Consider the following 22008-nt stretch of genomic DNA (forward strand, 5'->3'; position numbering starts at 1 on the left):
CAAATTGCTTCTGAAACCTGAAGATATTTTTAAAATGCAGCAAGGGCAGTGAGTAGAGAGGGGTTGCTGCTTGGTAAAAAGAGAGAAAGATAAAAGCCCCAACACAAATGTGCCATTTCATGTAGGTAGTGTAAAGAGGTCTATTGGATTGTAGCCCATCTCTATTATCTCCATTCCAATTGCCAGCTAAAATTACTTATATAAACTGTCTCCTTTTGACTGGCAGGGTGGGTCTCCACTCAAAAAAATAATATCCCATAAACCATCGTGTCCAGTAGAATGATACTTACCTCCTGCTCTCTCATTTTCTGAGATTCAGATATTATTGTGCTGTCTTTGATATCTGTTTCTGGTTTTGTGGCCGTACTTTTCCCCTTTGGCAATGGACTTTCAGAAACTTTTGGAGGCTGTTCAGGTAATTTGGACAGTGACTTTCCTTCTGATGGAGCAGGAGGCTTTTTTTCTTGGACAGTGGTTGGTAGTTTGCTCTGTTCTGAAGTCCTTAGTTGTTTTGCTTGTGAAAGGGGCCTTGTCTGAGGAGCTGATGCATCAGGCTTCTGGGGCATTACTTGCTGGGGGGCTCCTCTCTGTTGCTGACCAATTCCACCAGGTTGGTGTCGAGGGGATCCAGTTGGCTGTTGCTTTGGAGCAGGCAGTGGCATTGGGGCAGGGTCTCCTAGACTTCCTTCTAGCAGCCTCTGAGTTTGGCAGTTCAAACACAGCCACTCATTTTTCTGAAAGAAATAAAAAAAAGCTGTTATGCCTCCAAAATATAATTGAAGCACATATTTATTTATTGATAGCCCACTTTTCTCACTGGATTCCAGGAATACAAAACAATTCTGTCAGGCACAACAAGACAATCAATGAGCAATGCTATTGGGTTGACAGAGACTAAAATGTAATTCAAGGATCCACATGAATCTAGCCCACACTTTTGTGATCTCACTGGGGCAATTTACACATAGGAGTTGCTGGATGTAGCACTCTGCTGTAATTTAACCAACTTCTTCAGACTAACACAGGAAAATGGAAATACTGAGCAAAGCAGTCTAGGGGGTGGAGTTTTCCTCTATCCCATAATTAGGTTCCAGTTAACTCTTCTATCACTTTTACTATGCAAATAACTTCTGAAATGAATGTAAAACAAAGAGAGGGACTGGGCTCTCTTCCTCTCTCACACACTCACTGGGAAGAGCCATGTGGCTCTGCCTGCTCCTCCCTCCACAGTGTTAGTCTTGTTGAGATTTAAAGACACACACACATTCAAAAACACATGAAGTTTGCAAGCTTCTAAACCTGCTAAGATTGAAAGGCACATCAAGGCTGTTGGAGGCAGGGCATCCCCCCACTGACCAGCTGGCTGGCAGTGGGGAGGAACATGCAAAACCAAGGGATCTCCCCCCCCCTGCCCTGGGGCCTGGCAAGCCTAACTTCCACTAAATGAAACTGAAATTTGTCATACCCCCACAAGTCCTTTGTCAGGTTTTGCGGCATCATTTCTAAGTGGGGCTTTATTAAGGGATGCACACACACACACTTTTGTGATCCCACTGGGAAAATGGTATATTATTCATGGGAGTTGCTGAATATTTCAATCAGCTTCTTCAGACTAACACAAGAAAATGAAAGTAAGGAAACAGCAGGGATGTAATCAAGATTTTAAAAGTAGGAGAGCTTTTTTAAAAGTTCTGGGGCATCCTTTCCCATCCAGATGCAAACAGAAATAAGTTCATGCTTGCAGAGAGGATGGAACATAAATTTGAAAAATAAATAAATAAAATAAAATATCCTGTTTTGTCTTGGCAAACCTGAGCTCCCTCATTGGTTGGGATTGCATGGGACCATGATGCATCAATCTTTGGTCTGTCAAACCATCAACTGCTCTTGTTTTGCATTGGCTGACTCTGCTTTCCCCCACCCACTGCTGGCCCCAGGACAGATGAGGATTGGCCCACTGGGGAAACTTTTAGGCAATGGCTGCTGCTAGGCAACCAACCTTGTTTCTCTCAAAAAAGCAAGCAAGCTGGGTTCTCTCAGTAAAAGGCAGTGAGGGAGGTCCTTTTAAGTCCTATTTTGGCCTCTGAGGGAGAACTCATTGGTCGACTCCACTCCTCTCTCCCATGAGTGACTGTTGCTAGCCAGCCAAGCTGCTTCCATCAGTAAAAGGCAACCAACCTTGGTTCTGGCAGTTTATGACTCTCCCTACTCTCCCATTGGCTAAGCTGCCTGTCACTATGCTTTGCAGAGGAGAAAAAGAAAGCCTTCCCTTGACTGGCTGAGGGATGGAGGAGGATGAAAGAGCCATAGAGAAAGCCTTCTCACAATTGGCTGCAGGAGGGAAGAGGAGGGAAGGTTTCCTTTCGATTGGCTGAGGACTCCTCCCTATCCTCTTCTGGAAGGGAAACAAACAGAGATGGGGAGGGTGGGGGTGGAAATGGTGTTCTGTACCAGCAGGCCAAATACAGAGAGAAAGAGATGGAGGGAAAGTGAGAGCCACAAAGAGGCTTAAGACCAACAATGTTATCAGAGCGAGAGAGTGTTGGTCTGGAAGGTATCATTAAAGGCCTTTGAGGGATAACTCACTGGGGCCAGTCGTGGAGATTCTGTGATGGAGTTTGAGGACAGCATAGGAGTTAGGGCTTCAGAGCGGGGTCTGCCAGACCCAGGTTCTTCTTTGGAAGCTGATTGGGTAATTTCGGACCATTCACAGACTTTCAGCCTAACCTGCCATGAGGGTTGTTGCTCAGATCAAAGGGAGGAAGAGGAGAATGATGTAAGCTGCTTTGGTCCCCACCACCGTGGAGAAAGGTTGTCCTTCCTAGGTGGAGTCTGCAGGGAGCAGGGAAATGCTGGAAAGCTGAAGCCAGAAGGGCAGATAAAGGAAAGGAGAAAGGGCTGCCAACTCCAGGTTAGGAAATTCTTGGAGATTTAAGGGGTGGAGCCTGGAGATGGTGGGGTTTGAGGAGCGGTGGGACTTCAGACAGGTACAATGCCATACACTGCACCCTCCATACCAGCCATTTCCTCCTCAGGAACCACTGTTGCCAATCTTCAGGTGAGGGCTGGAGATCACTCAGAATTACAACTGTTCTCCAGATGGCAGAGATCAGCTCCCCTTGAGGTGTGTGGGGGAATGAATGCCTTCACTCAGGTGGGTGGGAAGACAGCAAGGGGGGGGGCACTTGGCCAGAGCCTCTTACTTGAGCCTGTTATATTTTTTCTTTTCAATGGACCTTATTCCTACTCATTCAATAAAAGGCTGATTTACATATTGCCTTTCTGCCATGGTTGCTTGTTTCACAAGGTCTCATTCCCCATTGCAGTGGTTAACATTTTAGTAACATATGAATATGATAATCACATGGAATGTTCCCACAACAGCACTGTTGACCTTTGAGCAAGCATCCCAGGTCATCTACTTACCACTTGTATTTACTAGCTTTAGGAGTGGCAAATACAGTGTGGAAAGTGCCGATGGAGCCAGAAAGATAAAATGTACATGCAACCCTCAGCAGGAGATATTTCTGAACATAGTTCAGTTTAGGTTGTAAAAAATCTGAATGTATTAAAATGACTGCAAAATCTCATAACTTTTTAAACCCAGAATATTAATTTACAAAGATTATTGTTCAGTAGATAGCTGGGAGCCCCCTTCACTGGTTCAAGTTCTACATGTATCTCTGCAAGTCAGCTGTAAAAATATCTCTGCTGAGGGAGGAGGCAGTAAAGTGAAAGCTGCCCTTTTATCATCTGACAGCAGCAGTTTAAAACATGAGGTCCCCTCTTAACATCTTTTCTTGGAACCTATGTAAAACAATGGATAATTTTCTTAATAATGAGACATTAGGAAAAGTTATTTGATATTGTGTTTCCTGTTGCTAAAAATGCTGATCCTAGTACACCAGCAGCTACACTTTGATCTGTACTGATTTTATATGTAATGCTTAGTCACTTTAGTGCTGTTAATTGCATTCACTCATTCTGCTCATAATGGCTCCCTTGTGTGCAGTGCATCTGCTGCATGTATAACAACTGAAATTCTTCTCTTGTTCTTTTATTTTTAGCTTGGAAACTCACAAGCTAAAATGTATTTTACTGAGAAGATGATTTTCGATACTGAGAATATTTTTAAGTCTGCAGAATGGGCTATACAAGGGATGGAGAAAGGAAAATTCCCCCAACCTCATATTAACATAGCCTTTCAGCCCTCAATATATGATGTTATACAATGATATAATTGCAAGTGGGGGAACTGCAAAACTTGTGTGTGGGGATTCCATCCTTCTCTTTTGCTGGCCACCCTTTTGGCACCCTGCCTAGCAGGGCTGTAGCCAGAGTGTGTGTGGAGGGTGTCCCATCCCCTCTCTAATTTGCCATGCACTCCATCCCACTCATCCCTACCCTTCCTCCTCTCAGCTGGGAGTTGCAGCAGCTGCACCTCCACCTAGCATGGCTGACTCTGAAATGCCTGGACAGCTGGTGAGAATGTGTGGAGCTCTGAGCATCTGCCAGCTGTGCCTTAAAAGGGGGCTCCATCCAGCAGGTGGCTACTCCTGGCCGCTGCTGGGGTTCAGAAGGTGCAGTTGCAGCAGCCCCCAAGGGAACCCCCAAGCAGTGCCAGCACTGCACAGATGGCTAATCCAGCTGTGGGTCAGATAAGGCAGGATAATAGCAGGCAACTTGGATGCCTGGACAGTGGGTAGTCAGGGAGCAGGAAGGTCCCCAGAGAAGGTCCACCCTGCACCTCACTGTGCCGGAAACAGGTTATCACATGACACCTGCCTGGGCATGTTGCACGTTGGGGCATGCCTCCTCCCCAATGATTTTCTGGCTACTGCCCACCCAGGACCGGCCGGAGCCTTCCTGATGCCCCAGGCAGGGCAGCACAGCTCTGCCCCCCACGCCTGTTGCCTACTCACGAGTAGGCGGCAAGCATGGGGCTACTTGCGGGTGAGCGGCAGGGTGAGGGGGGAGGTGAGTGGGATCTGGAGGCAGTGGGCGAGTGGGGAGGTGAGGGGGGAGGGCAAGCTGGAGGGAGGGCGAGCAGTATCTGGTGGTGGCTGTGGTGGGAGGGCAAGCGGGGGGGAGGGCGAGCAGGATCTGGCGGTGGCAGCACGAGTGGATGGGGAGGGCAAGAGGGAGGCAGGAACTGGCGGAGGTGGCAGGGGAGGAGGGTGAGCGGGATCTGGCGGTGGTGGCACAAGGCGAGCTTGGGCAGGTGGGCGCTGGCTGCAGCGGCGGCAAGGGGGAGGGAGGCAAATTAGGTGGTTGTCTTGGCCACCATGAGTGGGGGAAGCCCAATTTGGTGCCCCATCCATCCCGGCGCCCTAGGCAACCACCTAGTTTTCCTAGTGGTTGAGCTGGCCCTGTGCCCACCCACTTGCAGTGCTGCCACCATCAGCTGCCTGGCTCACAAGGTGAAAGAGAGCCAGATGACAATTATTTCAGCAGCTCCAGCTTACCCCTTTTCCTCCTCCTCTATACATCTGCCTGCCTGTTGACTCATACAGCAGTTACCTCCTCAATTTGCTCAGCTCCAGTAATGCAGGGCACCCATTCCCCACCCCTTCTCCATTCCCCACAGAGACCCCAGATGGTGGTTCCAGCTCTACACTCCCTTGTCCACTTCTGGCCCAGGAGATACTCCTTTATACTTGTGTGCTATGACACCCCTGTCCACCTCCCTCCCTAAGAGGCAGGATTATCCCTTTGTTTTTCTTTCCATTTTGTGACTGAGCTACCTAGTTGTATTTTTTCTTTTTTTCCTGAAGAATGCTGGCCATTTGCTCAGCTCAGGAACCTGAGAGAAGGAATGGGAGCCCCCTTTAACTCATATGACTTAAATGGCACTTTAGAAGTTTTTATATTACTAATTAACAAAATATTTTGTTCAACATAAAGGGGAAAGGTCAGGTGAAATCAGAGATAAAATTTCTGAGGTAACTCAATATAGATAACTCTTAGGTAAAATCATATTTTAGTTCTTTTAGTTCTTATGTTTCAGGCTAAAGAAAGTTTCTTAAACTATTCAGAGTTACTTAAAATCTTTATGTTGAGAGGCTTTTATTATCGTATTTTCCAAACACTCCAGCACACTTTCTTTGGGTATTCTCTGACTCCTTTGGTTTCTGGACAGCTGGTACATTCTTTCGAGTACCCAAACCCCTTCTCTTGAAACACCACTTCTTGTCTTGAGTTTTTAAATGTCTCTTAAAGTCTCTAAAAGAGTCCCGTGGTGCAGAGTGGTAAAGCTGCAGTACTGCAGTCGGAGCCCTCTGCTCACGACGTTAGTTAGATCCCAGCGAAAGCTGGTTCAGGTAGCCAGCTCCAGGTTGACTCAGCCTTCCATCCTTCTGAGGTCGGTAAAATGAGTACCCAGCTTGCTGGGGGGAAGTGTAGATGACTGGGGAGGGCAATGGCAAACCACCCCATAAAAAAAAGTTTGCCATGAAAATGTTGTGAAGGCAACGTCACCCCAGAGTTGAAAACGACTGGTGCTTGCACAGGGGACTACCTTTACCTTTTAAAAGTCTCTAAAAGCAGTTTCCAGCCACACCAGACTAGGGATCTCTGCATTCTTCAGAGCTAGATCCCTGTTTAGCTGGGTAGAGAATTTCCCTCTCTCTCTTGAAGATCTATCTCTTCCTTGGTCCAAATGGGACTCTTCACCTATTTCCCAAACCTCCTTGCCAATTTTCTCACAGTTTTCGATGTTAAACTGCTCTCAGCTAAGGCAGAAATCTAACTGACTCTCCTCAGCATGCAGCTCTCAAGTCTTTCTCTGCTCAGCTGATGCTAACCAACCACATTGTTTGGAGCAGCCTGTCACTCAAGGTTCTCTATTTCTGTGAAGAATCAATCCTTCACAGTCCTTTACTCTGTTTGTACAGCACTTCACAGCTTTTAAAAAATGCAGTCTATCACATGTATGCAACATTCTTCTCTTGGGGGGGAGGGTGGATTTAACCCCTGCCAATTTTTCTTTGTTTTTTAAATTTTTCTGCAAACCTGGCAGGTTCCCTAGGTCTGCTGAAAAATGCCCCCTATCTGGCTCCATTTTCCAGGTCTATCAATATGCACGGGGTCTAGGTGCACAATTAGATATAGGACATACACTACATCTTTTGGCACATCACGTACATAGCTAGTTGGTATATATTTGAATCGATGCAAAGGAATGGCCTGATTTAACATATGAAGCTGCCTTATACTGAATCAGACCTTTGGTCCATCAAAGTCAGTATTGTCTTCTCAGACTGGCAGCTGCTCTCCAGGGTCTCAAACTGAGATTTTTCACACCTATTTGCCTGGACCCTTTTTTGGAGATGCCAGGGATTGAACCTGGGACCTTCTGCTTCCCAAGATTTTTGCTAATATTCTTGCAACCTGTCTTCCAGTGACCAGGAGTGTCTCACAAATATGTGAACTCTTTATGCATTAGACAGGGTGGGTGTTGGGAGGTGGAAAGGGAATGTGCCTCAACAAGAGGGATGCATTCCCTCTCTCACCCATTCAGAATGAAGAAAATGGGGGTAATTAATTTGTTCTTGTGGACATCACCATGAAGCTGTTTCTGCCTGGCTGTGGTTCTGTGATCTCAGGCTCACAACCTGAATCTGATTGGTTGGATCACATTGGCAAGATCCTTTTTTAAATGCACCAAAAGAGCAGCAAAGAGACAGAAACGTAATAGCTCTAAACAGCAACACTTAAACACACACAAATTATGTTTAAGTGTCGAATAGCCAACAGATGGCAGCCTGAGGACTGTAGTTGATGCACAGGGACATACATATAGAGATGGAATGAAAATTTGCCACATCATTAGTATACACTTCTATTTTCTATAACCTTTTGTTTCTCTTTTCAGCAAACTCATCATTCTCTATATTGTACCTATTTTTCTGTATCTATTTTCCTCTATACTGTACCTAATTTTCTAATTTCCATAGACACTGCATATATTCCTCTTTCACAAGTCTCTTGTGTTTTGCACTGCTTCAGATGTTCAAAAACTAATGTAAATGAAGTGACATCCTCATTTGACTGCCACATCACTTTTAACTCATTTCTATTACACAATGGGATCACCATCCTGAATAAATGCCTATGTCCTGCAAAAAGTTCATAGTCATTTCATGGTAACTATCAGGTCTAATAATAAAGCTTTTGAGACCTGATAACTTCTGACATCAGATTAAGTGGCTAGGAGGTTTACAGCGCAATCCAGGGCTGGGGGAAGGTCTTTTGGAAGCAGACGAGCTGATATGTGGGCGTAGGAAGGGTTTGCGTCGAAGTACGACCAGTGCTGCCACAGTGGAGCAGCGCTCGAGCAGCCCTCCGCCCATGTACCTCCCCTCCGCTGCGGCGGCACCAGTTGTACTTCAGTGCAAACTCTTCCTGCGCCCACGCAGGAAGGGTTTGTGCCAAAGTACAACCGGTTCCGCCACAGCAGAGGGGAGGTACGTGGGCGAGGGGCCGCTCAAGCGTTGCTCCGCCCGAGGGCAGCGGCACCTGAGGGCTGTGCCTGAGCACAGGCAGAAGTGAGGCGGAGCGCGGCATTCAGGTGGAGAAGAGGTGGAGGGGGTGGAGTTGGGGGCATGACCAGGCTTAGGTGGCTTCCTGAGAAGTTTGGCCCATGACATGCCTCCCCTGAGAGGCGCAATTTTACGCCTGCAAAAATGGCGGCGTGCCTCATAGGCACCCAATACCAAAAACAAAGGTCACCTCCGCTGCTGCGGAAGCTTGCAAACCCCTTAGGGAGCAGCGTGATTGTCTCGCCAATCCCCTTGTGCCTCGGGCTGATGAGCCCCCTCCCTAGCACCCAATCGCGGTCTCCCCCCTTCTAGAAATACTTGGCCTCGCACAACTCAGTTGTTAGGGAGAGCAGCGCGTGGCGGGAAGCTCTGCCGGTGAGCTCCTGGCCATACAGACTTAGAGTGAGGGACAGGCAGGCATGTTGGTGATGGGTTTTGCACTTTGTGGTTGCTTTGACAGTATCTTTGATTTGCGAGGGGGAGAGAAAGGTATTTCCCCTGAGGCTAACTGCTCTTGTTTCCAGGTCTCTGCAGGTTCCAGGCTCCCAGAGGCTCTGCATGCAAGGACTGCCGCCCATGGCTGGGTAAGTTCCACTGTCCCCCCCAGCCTTCCCCTCTCCTCACTCTCGACCGTTCGGTGTGCGAGTGTCTCTGGCACTTGAACCAGGCAGTCGGCTCCAGTAGGGGGCATCTGCTGACCTCACTCCCCTGTGCTGCCACCTGCTCCCTTCCCTTGGTCTACCCTCTGCCATGTTCCCAACCACTGGCGGGACATGGGGCGTGTGTGTGTGGCAGCTGCCCCATTGAGGGCAGGTGGGATAGTGACTGTCCCTTTAAAAGAGTGCCCAGCTGAAACACAGCCTGCTCTTCCAGTTGCCACCCCTGCAGGTGCTCTTGATCTCTGTCTCTGTTTTGCAGGTGGGACTCCAACACAGAGGGTTCTGCATGTGCCGCTCCACTGCCCCCCCACTCCCTCAACTGTTTTTGCTCGCTGCTCGGAGCGGAGCCCTGCCCATGGCAAGACTGCCTAGCATGCACCAGGGAAACTGTTGCACTCTGTTCCAGAAAAATAAAGTCTGAGCTGTGCCCTCTGTTGTCTCTCCTGCTTGGCATATGCTGTATGTTCCCAGGGCAACTGCCCCCCCCGGTCAGTGGCCTCTCCGAGGGAATGCCTGGGAGGGTGAGCAGACTTGGTTCTTGGGGGCAGGGAATGGGCTATGAGCTGCCACGCTGCCCCCCGCGTGGCTGGACAGGGGAGGGGGGTGCCACCCCTCAGCCTGCCAGAGCTGACAGCCTACCCGACCGCACAGGGCTGCTGTGCGCTGGGCACTTGGGAGGGGGTTGCTGAAGTGGATGCATGCCCAGCAGCTCACACTCTGAGTTCTGCAGCCCCCAGGGGAGGTGTTCCTTGCACATAATGGGGGGCAGCAGCAGGGCAACACCAGGGTGGTGGGTGGTGGTGTCTTTTGGACTTGGTCTGGCCGCTCCCAGACACACATTCCAGCTGCTGTCTAGGACAGGGAACTCCTGCACTTGGCAATTCCTGCTTGTCCACGCATGCCCCTGTCCGTCAGCCTGCCATTGGCCTGCCATTGGCAGAGTCTCTGACAGCGGGAGGGAGTGGGGGGATTGACAGCCTCCCAGGTGCGGGCTTTCCTCCCCCTCGTCTGGTCACGTGCAATAGGCTGGCCAATAACATGATCCTGTGCAAGCCTGTGCCTCCCCCACCCCGCCTCGGCAGCGGGCCAATAGCGTGCACCTGGGCGGAATCACCATGGCAACGGGTTCTCTCTCGTTCATCGGGGCCCTCTTCCCTCTTCCAGCATGGCGTATCGTCTCCCCTTTGGAAGCCAATGAGCGGCGCCATAGATCCGTCCATGCCTGAGCGTCCGCTTGCCATGTATGTCTGGATTGGGTTGCCCTTTTTCTACCCCCCTCCTGCTGCAGCCCACTGAATGACCCAGAAATTATTCTTATGGTCAGGAGTCCTTGTCTGAACAGTCCAGAGGGCTAAGATGAAGTCTGCACAGGGAGGGGGGAACTGGCGGGAATTTTCCTCTCTTCTGATGATAGAAGAAGAAGAAATTGGATTTATATTCTGCTATTCATTCTGAATCTCAGAGTGGCTCACAATCTTTTTTACCTTCCTCCCCCACAACAGCCACTCTGAGAGGTAGGTGGGGCTGAGAGAGCTCTCACAGAAGCTGCCCTTTCAAAGACGGGTCTGTGAGAGCTATGGCTGACCCAAGGCCATTCCAGCAGCTGCAACTGGAGAAGTGGGGAATCAAACCCGGTTCTCCCATAAAAGATTCTGCACACTTAACCACTATACCAAACTTGCTCTCAATGTGCCCTCACTTCACTGATCACAGGATACAAGTCATTATATCACTACCCTCAGTGGGGTATCTAGCCTATTGATGCCTGGGGCAGATAATTTTTTAATATGGCCTCCTTGGGTTTTTTGCTGTCAAGTAAAAGCTGATTTATGGTGACCCCATAGGGTTTTCAAGGCAAGAGATATTCAGTGGAGATTTGCCATTGCCTGCCTCCACATCAGCCCAGTGAAATATACAGTACCCAACAAAGTCAGTGCCTTCTGTTCATAATATTAACAAAAGTTTGGTACCATACTACTACTATTAAATACATTACGTCACTAAGCAGGATAGGGAAGAGAAAGTCTTGAAACCTAGAAGTAAAAATAAAGGGGAAAGGGACACGGAAAAATTAAGTGAAGGGAGACAGAAATGAATGAGAAACATGTGGAAAAGAGGGAGAGAAATTAAGAGAGGGAAAGGTTGTTTTATCTTGCTGCAGCACCCTAACTACTGCTTTGCAAGATCTGGCTGAGCTGGGTGCAAGGAAAGGAAGAAAGAAAGGCTAGCAGAAAATTGCCTGCAGGTAAGCAATTACTGTAGCAGCTCTCAGAGTGCTGGCTTGGTTGTACAATCTGTTAAGCAAGCTTGTTTCAGTCTTGGAGAAAGGAAAGTCAAGTGGATCCAAAAGTACTATTTGTTATGCTCAGACTTCCCTGTGCTCCTAGCAGCTGCAGCCAGAACTGTGTTTTAAAATAGATGGAAAGAAGTTAACCTGGCCGCAGTATGCCCCTGGCTGCACCTGGAGTGGGCTGCACCCCCTGTCCTGCTCTTGGTACACCACTGACTACCTTTGTGCCCTGAATAGCCAGTTTGGTATAGTGGTTAAATGCGTGGACTCTTATCTGGGAGAATCAGGTTTGATTCCCCACTCCTCCACTTGCAGCTGCTGGAATGGCCTTGGGTCAGCCATAATTTTCATAGGAGTTGTCCTTGAAAGGGCAGCTGCTCTCTCAGCCCCACCTACCTCACAGGGTGTCTGTTGTGGGGTGGGGAGGTAAAGGAGATTGTGACTGCTCTGAGATTCAGAGAATAGGGCAGGATATAAATCCAATATCATCTTCTTGTTCTTGTGAGCTTTCAGAATCTTCTGTCACTGTTGGAAACAGAATACTGGATAAGGTGGACCATGCTGTAATCCAACAAAGTGATTCTAAACCATGTTCTCCTACTTAATATATAAGAACAATGGAGGGCATGGTATAGCCTTATCTTGTCAGATCTTGGAAGCTAAGCAAGGTCAATACTCAGAAGGGAGACTTCCAAGGAAGAATCTGTGGAGGAAGGCAATAGCAAACCACCTCTGCTTCTGACCCGCCTTGATAGCCCCTTGCTGGGATCACCATAAATCAGCCGCAACTTGATGGAACTTTACACACACACACAAGAGCAGGCCTGCTGGACCAGGCCAGTGGTCCATCTAGTCCAGCACCCTATCTCACACAGTGGCCAACCAGTTCCTATCCACTTGTATACATTTAAATTTGTATTGTATTATACTTTGGGCAACGAGTCCTCCAACTTTGATTGTTTGAGTTAGTGTTCACAAATATGCTACTCAAAAGAGTAGCAAAGTCCATATTCTAGGAGAAGAATTGGTTAGTTAGGCTGGGTCTGAAATTTCATACATAGGACAGGTTGTGGACAGGGTGGGGGGAGAGCAAAGGATAGAAACAAACAGAGAGGGAGAGAGTCAAACAGGCAGCTGCCTAGGCACTACCTGGCCTCAGGGGTGGCCAGCCCCCCCTTCCCAAGTGTGCCCCACTACCCCCAGTGCTTCCCCTCCACCGGGAGGGCAGAGCAGAATTGGTGGGGCGGGGCATCAGCAGGCATGCTCAGAGATAGGCTCCAAGCTCACCCACTTGCCATGCCAACTCTGTTCAGCCTTCCCGAGTACCAGGAAGGCAGAGTGAGGGCAGCAGGTTGGGGTGGCAGCAGGCACACTTGGAGCTGAGCTTCCAGCATGCCCACTGTTGTGCTGACCCCACTCCCTTTCTTGGGATCCGGGAAGGCAGAACTGGGTCGGCAGAGTGGGGCAACAGCAGGTGTGCTCAGAGCCAGGCTCCCAGTGCGCCCACTGCTGAATCAACCACACTCAGTGGCCTTGCCACACTGTGCATGCAGGTGGGGGGAGAAAGGGCATGCCACGTGGGCAGTGGGGCAGGGAGAACTCCTAGCACCAGCCCTGGATGGAGGTCCATGAAAAAATACACTGGAGATGCAGAGTGGTTGAAAGAAAGGTTCACAGAGTAAGCAGTACATGAGCAGGGATTGACTGGGAAGAAAACAAAGCCCTGGCAAGGGCTCATCCCAAGGAAGGAGGCAGGGAGGGAGAAAAAAACAGCTAGCTTGCCTACCCAGGCTTCCTTGTGCTGCACATTGTGTTCCCCATGCCCCACATGGCTTAGGTAAGCCAGGCTCCCTTCTCACCACTGGCCTGGCCTGGTCCAGGTGTGAGGTGAAGACCATCAGACAGCCAGGAAAAGTCCCAATGGCCATAATGGCCAGTCCACCCATGTACTTGAGAAAAAAGATTCTGGAACTGACAGAAGCTTGAAGAAATGGCTTGGACAATGTGGGAAACAAGGTTGTCCCATGTACCCTAAGAGTGTTTCTTTGACTTTCAGAGCTGCATAGAAGGCAGAATTGGGTGAAATATGGCTTTTACCGTTAGTCAGTGTTGTACCTTGGCAATCCTAAGGAAACAGTGAAGGCCAACAGCTGCGGGATGGGATATTGGATCCCCCCTGCCCATTCTATTGAAGGAAAATCACTGTCCCAAAAGAAGCATGGCAGGCCTCAAGGAAACATATTTGGCTATGCAACAATGTTTGATCCAGCAGAGACAGTGTTCTCTTCCTTCTCTTGTTTATCCCCCTCCCTCACCAATATGACTCTGGGGAATCTGCATCCATTTTTCTTCCTAGAATGCTGTACTCCTTTCAGTTTTCCCATACTAAAAAGATACACAATAATGGACTTATTTATTTATGGACATGCAATTGATTTATGCCTTTTAATATATTGCTTCTGTTTTAAAGAATTTTTCCTGCCATATATTTGTGATTTCAAAACAATTTTCTGATTGAAGTGATATGCTGAACATTTTAAATACCCTTATAAGCATAGAAGGTGTGACTGAAACCATGTTTTGACACCCCAGAGAATCTATTCCAAATCTGTTGAGAGCAAATGCGAGTCATTTTCAGCCACCACACTGTTGTGTGGGAAGGAAAATGCACTGTTAAAATGATGAGAGACCATCATTTTGAAAATGCTGCTGTATTCATTCTCCTCAGGGACTATAATTAATGTAACAGGCTGTTTCTCTTTATTCAGGTCAATGCTAAGGCTTAGCTCAAACATCCCAATGCAACGAAAGGGAGGAGGGAGGAAATCGGAAGAAAACAAGACAACAGTGAGGATCCTTGCTTTAAGTTTGCTTGGAGACCACATGGAGCCACTTTGAATCCCAGAGGAGGGAAACATGGGATAAGAATATGTTAAATAAAAAAAATACATTGAATGAACAAAATATTAATGGAATATCTCCTAAAACTGGGAATAGACATGCAGTTGCTTGATCCCTTTCTTCTGAAGCTTCTTTCTCAGCTGCTTGCATTTGCACAGTTTTCTTAGGGTTGCCAACCTCTGGCATGGGGCTGGTGATCTCCTGGAATTGCAGCTGATTCTGTGGTGAAAATGGTTGCTTTGAAATGCAGACTCTGTGATATTATAGACCACTGAGGAACCTGTAGTTGGCAACCTTTTCTTGGGGCTAAAAATTGTTTTTACTCCAGTTGAGAAAAACCGACAGGGGTAGAAGAAGTTTGTGGATGGCATCTTGTTTTTGGTTCCAAAACACCAATCGTGTTCTAATTTTTGTACATTATCAGTTGAATCACTCTTTTATAAAGAGAGTGATGCAAATACAAAGAGAAATTCCAGTAATTAGCTGCATTTATTGATGAAGGAAAATGGCCATCAGTTTTAATGCCAACATTCCAACAGACATAATAGTTTGAACAGTTTATGCATCACAAAAGTCTCAATTCTGTAAGCTTTTACAAAACCTTTTTGAAATTGGCTTTAATGCCCCAAAATTCATCTCTCTTATCCTGTGCGTAAAGGTATTTTTCTTGCATGTTTAAACTAAAATATATTTTCACTTTTCATAGTTAAATATTCAACATGGTATTCATCATCTGTGTTTTTTATTTTTATAACTGAGTTTAATTTGTTTCCCTTTCCCCCTTGTATGTATCCTATGCTTAAATGTATTTTTCTTGCACTTTTAAACTGAAATGTATTTTGGAAGTCATTACAAAGTTTGACCCATTATATAGCAAAGAGCTGAATTTTATTTGGGGCAAGAAATTTTCTGTTTTTTAAAAAATATACTCTTTAATTTTATATTTTTCATGAACATATATGCATAGTAATTGATTGTTGTAACAAATGAAGCCTATCTATTTGCAGTTAGTCTTTAAACACTACTAGCATGCCATGTTTACTCAAGTGTAAATCCCTTTCATCAGCAGCAATGTTGGTAGTTGCAGTGAAAAGCAGGCTCCTCCATAATATGGAAAACAAATGTGACTGCACATGCTGTTTAGTTAATTCAAAGAATCTAAAAATATAAGCAGACATGCTGAGCCAACAGAAAACAGCAGCAGTAGTTTAATACTCTATTTATTAGTATCAGCTTTCACTAAATAAGCTAGGGTAGGGGCTATCTTAGTGATCCTCTGGCTCTGGGTAAAAGTGCAGGATGGGCCCCCCGGAATAAATGCAAATGTACCACTGCCTCCCATCACTGCCAAGAAAGGGGCTGCTCTCACTCCATGCAAGGTAGGCAGGAGCTGGCAGGAGCCAGCTGCCCAAGCCCCACACAGAACAGACAAAAATGGCAGCAGGAGGCTGCTCTTCTTATCTTTGTATCTCCTTAGATGGTAATGGCCTCTCTCAGCATGGTACCTGGGGCAGTTGCCCCTGTTCTCATTGGCTACAACTGCTCATGGATTTGGCGAGAGAGAAGAAAGATAATGCAGCTGGTAAAGAGTGCTGAATGTAGTTTTTGAAAGTTGAATATTATAACTCTAACACATAATTACTACTTATCAGACCCCAAAATTTCACCCCCCTCTTTTGTATAACTAGCACTATTTTGGACATTCATGTTCAAAGCCCCTCATAGACACCTTGTTAATCTTTAAAATGGCCCTATAATGTAGATGAATATTATTATCCCCCATATAATGAACCGAGGGAGAAAGCTGCGGCAAACTCATGAGTTTATAGCAGAGGCAGAATTTGAACCAAGGACTTTTGGCATCACATTCCATTCTCTTGCAGTAATATCCTAAGCGGATATATTCTTTTGGATAGCTGAGTTGGTCTGAAGCAGCAGAACAAAGTTTGAGTCCAGTGGCACCTTTAAGATCAACAAACTTTATTCACATGAAAGCTTTTATCTAGAATAAAACTTCGTTGGTCTTAAAGGTGCCACTGGACTCAAACTTTGTAATCCTAAGAACAATTACACATTTCTAAGCTAACTTCAACAGACTTAGAAAGGTGCACCTTGAATGGCCCAGGGCATCCTAATCTTGCCAGATCTCAGAAGTTAAGCAAGGTTGGCCCTGGTTAGTACTTGGATGAGAGATCACCAAGGAAGTCCAAGGTTGCTAAGCAGAGCCACCACTGAACACTAGAGATGTGCACCTTGAAAAAAAAAAAAGTATTTTTCAGATCTGGCTATCAGGGAACTGAAAAATATTTTTGGGGGTTCAGGATTCCAATATTATTTTTTGTTTGGGATTTCAATATTATTTGACTCCATTATTCCCTATGGGTTATCTTTCCAGAGAGCTGGGGGGGGGGGGGCTTTAAAAAAAGTTAATGGCAGTAAAATTACTGGGGTGCGGTCACACATCACATTAAAAGTGGGCATGCAGCGCTCCAATTTGAACTGCTGAATACTGATTCGATGCAGGGCCAATCAGACGAGCATCTAAGAATGCGACTCGCCCCGATATCGTCCTGTTGTTGAATTATCAGATATATTGAATGCTATCACGCTCTTTTCTTGGAACATGCGCACAACCGATCAAGCAGATTCAAAGTCGTCTCACTCTCAGTTGCTGAGCAATCATATGGGAATTTCTGCTGTGGTGTTTTCACTAAACATGCACCCAAACGTTGGGAGGTGGGGAATCAAACGCTGCTTCAAAGAGGGAGGGGAAGTTCTGGGAATTAACATTGCCGATTCAAACTAGGGGACTGCCAGGAACTACTTTTCTGAAAATGGGCAGTGACAATGATATCTGGAAATCCTCCACATTGAAAAAAAGATTTTTCCCCTCCTGTTCTTCAACTCATGTAGATTCTGTGTTGATCAGAGAAGTAGAAGCCTCACCTCAGATTCCCAATGTGCCCATGTCTGCTGGGGCTTTAAAAAAAAAAAAAAGTGGGAGGGGTGGAAGGCAGATCCCAAACATTCCAAGGGGCAGTATCCCACAGGAGCTGTCCAAACAAGAATAACCTGAATGTGTGCCACTTCTAAGGAAAAGGACGGGACTTTCTCCGGTGTCTAATAATGCTGACATCAAACCGGGGCAAGTCGGGATGCTGATGAGTTGCATTCGAGGGACAGTTGTGGTTGCCTGGATGTGCTAATAAAATCCAAACAGAAACCGTCGGTAAGATGGATCTAAAGGCGTGTGTGAACTCCCCTGAGGAGTTATTGGTGCCTGTTAACCACATAACCCCCAAGTTTCAAGTGAACTGGCCCAAGAGGTCTAATTCTGTTGTCTCCTGAACAAGGTGCCCCCAGCTATCCTTACTGTTTCCTATTGGGCAAAATGCCAAGCTTTCTCCATGGCAAACAGTAACCAAACACTCAAGAGCAAGCAAAGTGACCACTGGCCAAAAGCCTCCCAATGCAAACAGATAGGACAATGTGCCAAGCCTAACACAACAAATGTCAAACCAAAGAATCCTCAAAACCAAACAAAATGGGAACCTAACAAACATAACATCAGAGAATCTAGCCAATGGACAACCCAAGAATCTAAGGCAATGGGTGCTTTCACATGGCAACTGTTTGCAAGTGCATTTTGCTATTCTTATACAGTAAAAATCCAGTTGCAAAGCATGTTATTTAATGTGTGTGAATGCACCCAATGTCAAACCCAAGAATCCACCACAACCTGATACAAGCCAACTCAAGCAAAGAACACAACATTGCAATACCAACAAAACAAATTCCAAAGGACACAGTCAAAGCCAAAACAATGTGGCAAGCTGGTACCAAGCCCCAGGAAGACACAGAAGCACAGTGATTTTTTTTAAAAAAACAAACAGTTTTTGGAACTGGCTTCCAATACTTCCCATTATTTCTGAATTTTTCTGGGAGTTTTCAGGACCCATTTCCCAGTATCCCAAAGAATCCTGGAGACCCAAATGTATCCTGAAAATACCAATAAAGTATTTTTCATATGTATATATGGACTGGATATATGTGAATGCACATCCCTACTGAACCCCTCTTGCCTTGAAATTCCTATAGGGTTGCCATAAGTCAGTTGTGACTTAATGGCACCTTCCATCACCATCAACTTAGTTTAAGATTGTACCATTAAGCTATTTGTGTTATACCATTTCATACCCAACATACACCATGAAAACAAGTTCTGTAAAACTGAAAAACCAGTTTACTTTGGAGACTTCAAAACATTTTGCTCTTTATAACTGTTTGTTATAAATTATTTAAATAGGGTTTACAGATTTGGAAGCATTATAGTGATAAAAACAAAGGAGTGAAAGATGTTGCTGCCATGCAACCCACTAATCTTGGGTTATCATAAAAGTTGATCCATTGCATAATAATGTATATTTTTGGAGTAAACCTGAAATGACTGAATAGGGGGAGGCAGGAATGCAAATACATAAATGTGTATCAGGTAGTGAATTTTTTCTCAAAATTCCAATGCTTGCAGAATTTTCAGATTTCAAAAGCTAGGTTTGAATAGCAAAATCTGACCACAATTTTCAGACTCCAAATTCAGCAAAGAAACTTTGAAATGTTCCTGTTTTGATGGGCTAATAGTGAATCTCCTGCATGCCAACTGTGAAGTCTGGTCAAATATTCATTACTGTATGACACTTTATTGTCAGAAGTGAACCTGACTGCTGCTGTGTATAAAGTATCAGAAATTTTTTTTTTGTATTTTTGTATTTTTCCCCTAGAATTATAACTTATGTCTGAACTACAGAGGTCACTTCTGGAGAAAATGGCTGCTTTGGAGGATAGACTCTAGGGCATTATATTCTGCTGAGATTCCTTTCATTCCCAAACTCAGCATTTCCCAGGCTCCACCCTCACAAATTTCCAGGCATTTCCCACCCTGGAGTTGACAGTCCAACTTTTGAGGCAAATATATTAATTCCACTTCATCTTTTAGAGCCTCATAGCATAATATGTAGTCAACTTTTACTTAGCCAACTTTTTTTTTCAGTGGAGGCTTTTCTGTATTTCAAAATGGTGTCTTTGACTGTCCTCTCTGCTTCTCTCTTTATGGATATCAGAGGGACCAAGAACATAGCATGACTATAAAAAGAACAGCATTTTGCCCATTATCAGGTAGAAAATAACTGAAATCAGTTTTCTACTAAGTAGCTTTCCAAACCCGGCCAGGGAGTTTTATTATGTTCAGTATGATAGTGTGGCACTTGCTCCGTGGCAAGTATGTAGAATGCCACAGTTCAGTTACTATTGGGAGTTATGTGGGGCATATGTATTACATCCACTCTGCAGTTACTCTAAAGACTACCTATCAGTTACCAGTTTTAATTCAAAGTGCTGGTTTTCATCTACAAAACCCTTCATGGCCTTGGACCCTTGCATCTGCAGGATTGCCTCTCCTGTGATGCTCCACCATGAGCTTTTCTCATTGTTTTGAAGAAGTCACCGCGTAAATAAGCAAAATGAGAAACTGCCTGTACACATGCTTTCTTTGCTGTGTTTCCCATTTTTTGGAATTATATGCCTAAGGAGCTCAGGAAGACCCAACACTTCTGTCATTCCACAGTGTAAAACAGAATTGTTTAGGAGTGCATTTCTATAAAGGGAATAAAGCTGTAGCATAATGGAATGGAGGGTGCTTTTATAGGCCTATTATGTACGGGTGTTTTCCCTCACTTTCACTGTGCATGTCTGTCAGGTTTTCTTTGTGATTATGCATTGATTTTCCTCCCCTCAGCACCCAGTTTGCTTTCTGGTCACTGTTTTCCCAGGTTTTCTGAGAGTGCTTTTGTGACAATTCTTCCTTTGTTTCACTTCCAGTCCAAAGGTAATTCAAAAGCATACAGATGCTCTCTGATTCACCCCTGCTCTTTGCCACTCTTCAAAGGTCATTCCTCTGCCCACATCGAGGTCATTCCACACACTCTGCACGTTCCACCATCTTTCCCCCTTCATTGGTGTACAAGCTCCTTTCCCCCTCATTTTATTTTTTGTTTTTGCTTTGACAAGCAGCATGAGTCTAGCAATATGAGGCTATCTAATTGTTGAATAAAAAAAAATAAAACGATGGGGAAAAGTTTAATAGGAGCTGCCCAAGGTTTAGTTCCCTGTTGGTATTGATTTGAAAGCAGGATTGGAGAAGAGGCAAATGGCAGCAAAAAAAAAAAAATCAGTGCTGCATGCAAACAAAACAAAGGTGAGAGATTATCAGTGTGGAATGAAATTGACATGATATGTAAAGACAGAGACACTGGGATGAGAAGCCTAAAGCACTGAAAACATTTTCCCCGTAAATGTTTTCGAGAACAAAGGCTGGAAGGGACCATTTTGGCAGCCTCTGGAAGCCTAACATGAAAATGGCAGCTGAGCCACATGGACCTTCTGCAAACTGCTGTATTTAAAAATTGCTTGGGATTGATCCATTTGGAGGACAGAGTGCAATCCTCACAGGCTCAAAATATTGCCAAGATCACAACCAGTATGCAAGATCAAATAAGAGAATCACAAACCATGCAAATTTGCAAGGAAGGGCATTAGCGTTACTATACAGCTGTGCTTGGGCAAAAATACCCCCCCCCCTTTTAAATTTAGTGGCAAAGACTAAAAAGCTCTTCAAAGCTTCTGCCAGAGGACTCCTCCTCCATACAAATTGTGGTCCTGTGCAAAGTGTGGTGGACTTGCAGCCAACTTTGCACACACACATTGCCAATGATCATAGCTTGAGTGCCAGTGAATTCTACTGTGCATTCTGTACACTCAACATATTCCCCCTCGTTATGAGATTGTGTGACTTTCTCATTTTTCACAGTAGCTGGTAACACAGCAGAGACTCCCCCAGTGCCTGGCAATATAAAAAAGGGAGCTTTGCAGCTACTTGTCAGGGTTTTTTTTTAAAAAAAGTCTGGTCAGTTTCAACATCAAGTTGTTCCCCCTTTCCCTGTGTTCCTTTCTGTTCTCTTTTATTCAATGAACGAATGCTAAAATGCATGCACAAAACCTGAACCACAAGGATTCAAGGAAGGTGTTTGCTGGACACTACTGCACAGGGGTGATAGGGCAACTATGTAATTTTTAAAAAACAACAAAAAACCTTCAGACATCACAAGTGACATTCCACCCTGATTTAGAAAAGTGTGGAGTTTTAAAATCGTAGCTGCAAAATAAATACACTAGAACAGGGGTGGGGAACCTCTGTCCCGAGTACCGTATGCGGCCCTCGAGGTCACTTGGTGTGGCCCTCGGGGATTGCTGGGCCAAACTGAGTCATGTGGCAGCCTCTCTAAGGCCTGGCTGGCTAGTGAGGATTGTGGGGCCCAGCTGTGCTGTGCAGCAGCCTCCTCAGGGCTAGGCAGGGATCACAAGGCCCAGATATACTGTGCAGCAGCCTCCCTGGGGCCTGGCTGACCAGCCAGAATTGCTGCAGGGCCTGGAAAAGTTACTGCCACAGTTCAGTTTGCACTTGATTCCCAGATGGTGTGGCCTGATATGCTAATGAGTGTGTGACCTAATATGCTAAAATTTAAAGTGTGAGCAGGTCAGAATTACAGACTAGTTTAAGTGAAAA

General features: G+C 45.7%; 1 protein-coding gene across 7 annotated transcripts in view; it reads right to left on the reverse strand.

Annotated features, from left to right (window-relative positions):
* Positions 1–22008, reverse strand: part of BSN (bassoon presynaptic cytomatrix protein) — a 383958-nt gene that overhangs the window by 47913 nt on the left and 314037 nt on the right. For all 7 annotated transcript variants that reach the window (XM_060240047.1, XM_060240049.1, XM_060240050.1 and 4 more), the window contains exon 4: positions 291–734. In XM_060240047.1, coding sequence (XP_060096030.1) covers positions 291–734 — 444 coding nt within the window. The remainder of the gene's footprint in view (positions 1–290; positions 735–22008) is intronic.

Source organism: Heteronotia binoei, chromosome 5 (assembly GCF_032191835.1).
Source record: "Heteronotia binoei isolate CCM8104 ecotype False Entrance Well chromosome 5, APGP_CSIRO_Hbin_v1, whole genome shotgun sequence".
Lineage (NCBI taxonomy): Eukaryota > Metazoa > Chordata > Lepidosauria > Squamata > Gekkonidae > Heteronotia > Heteronotia binoei.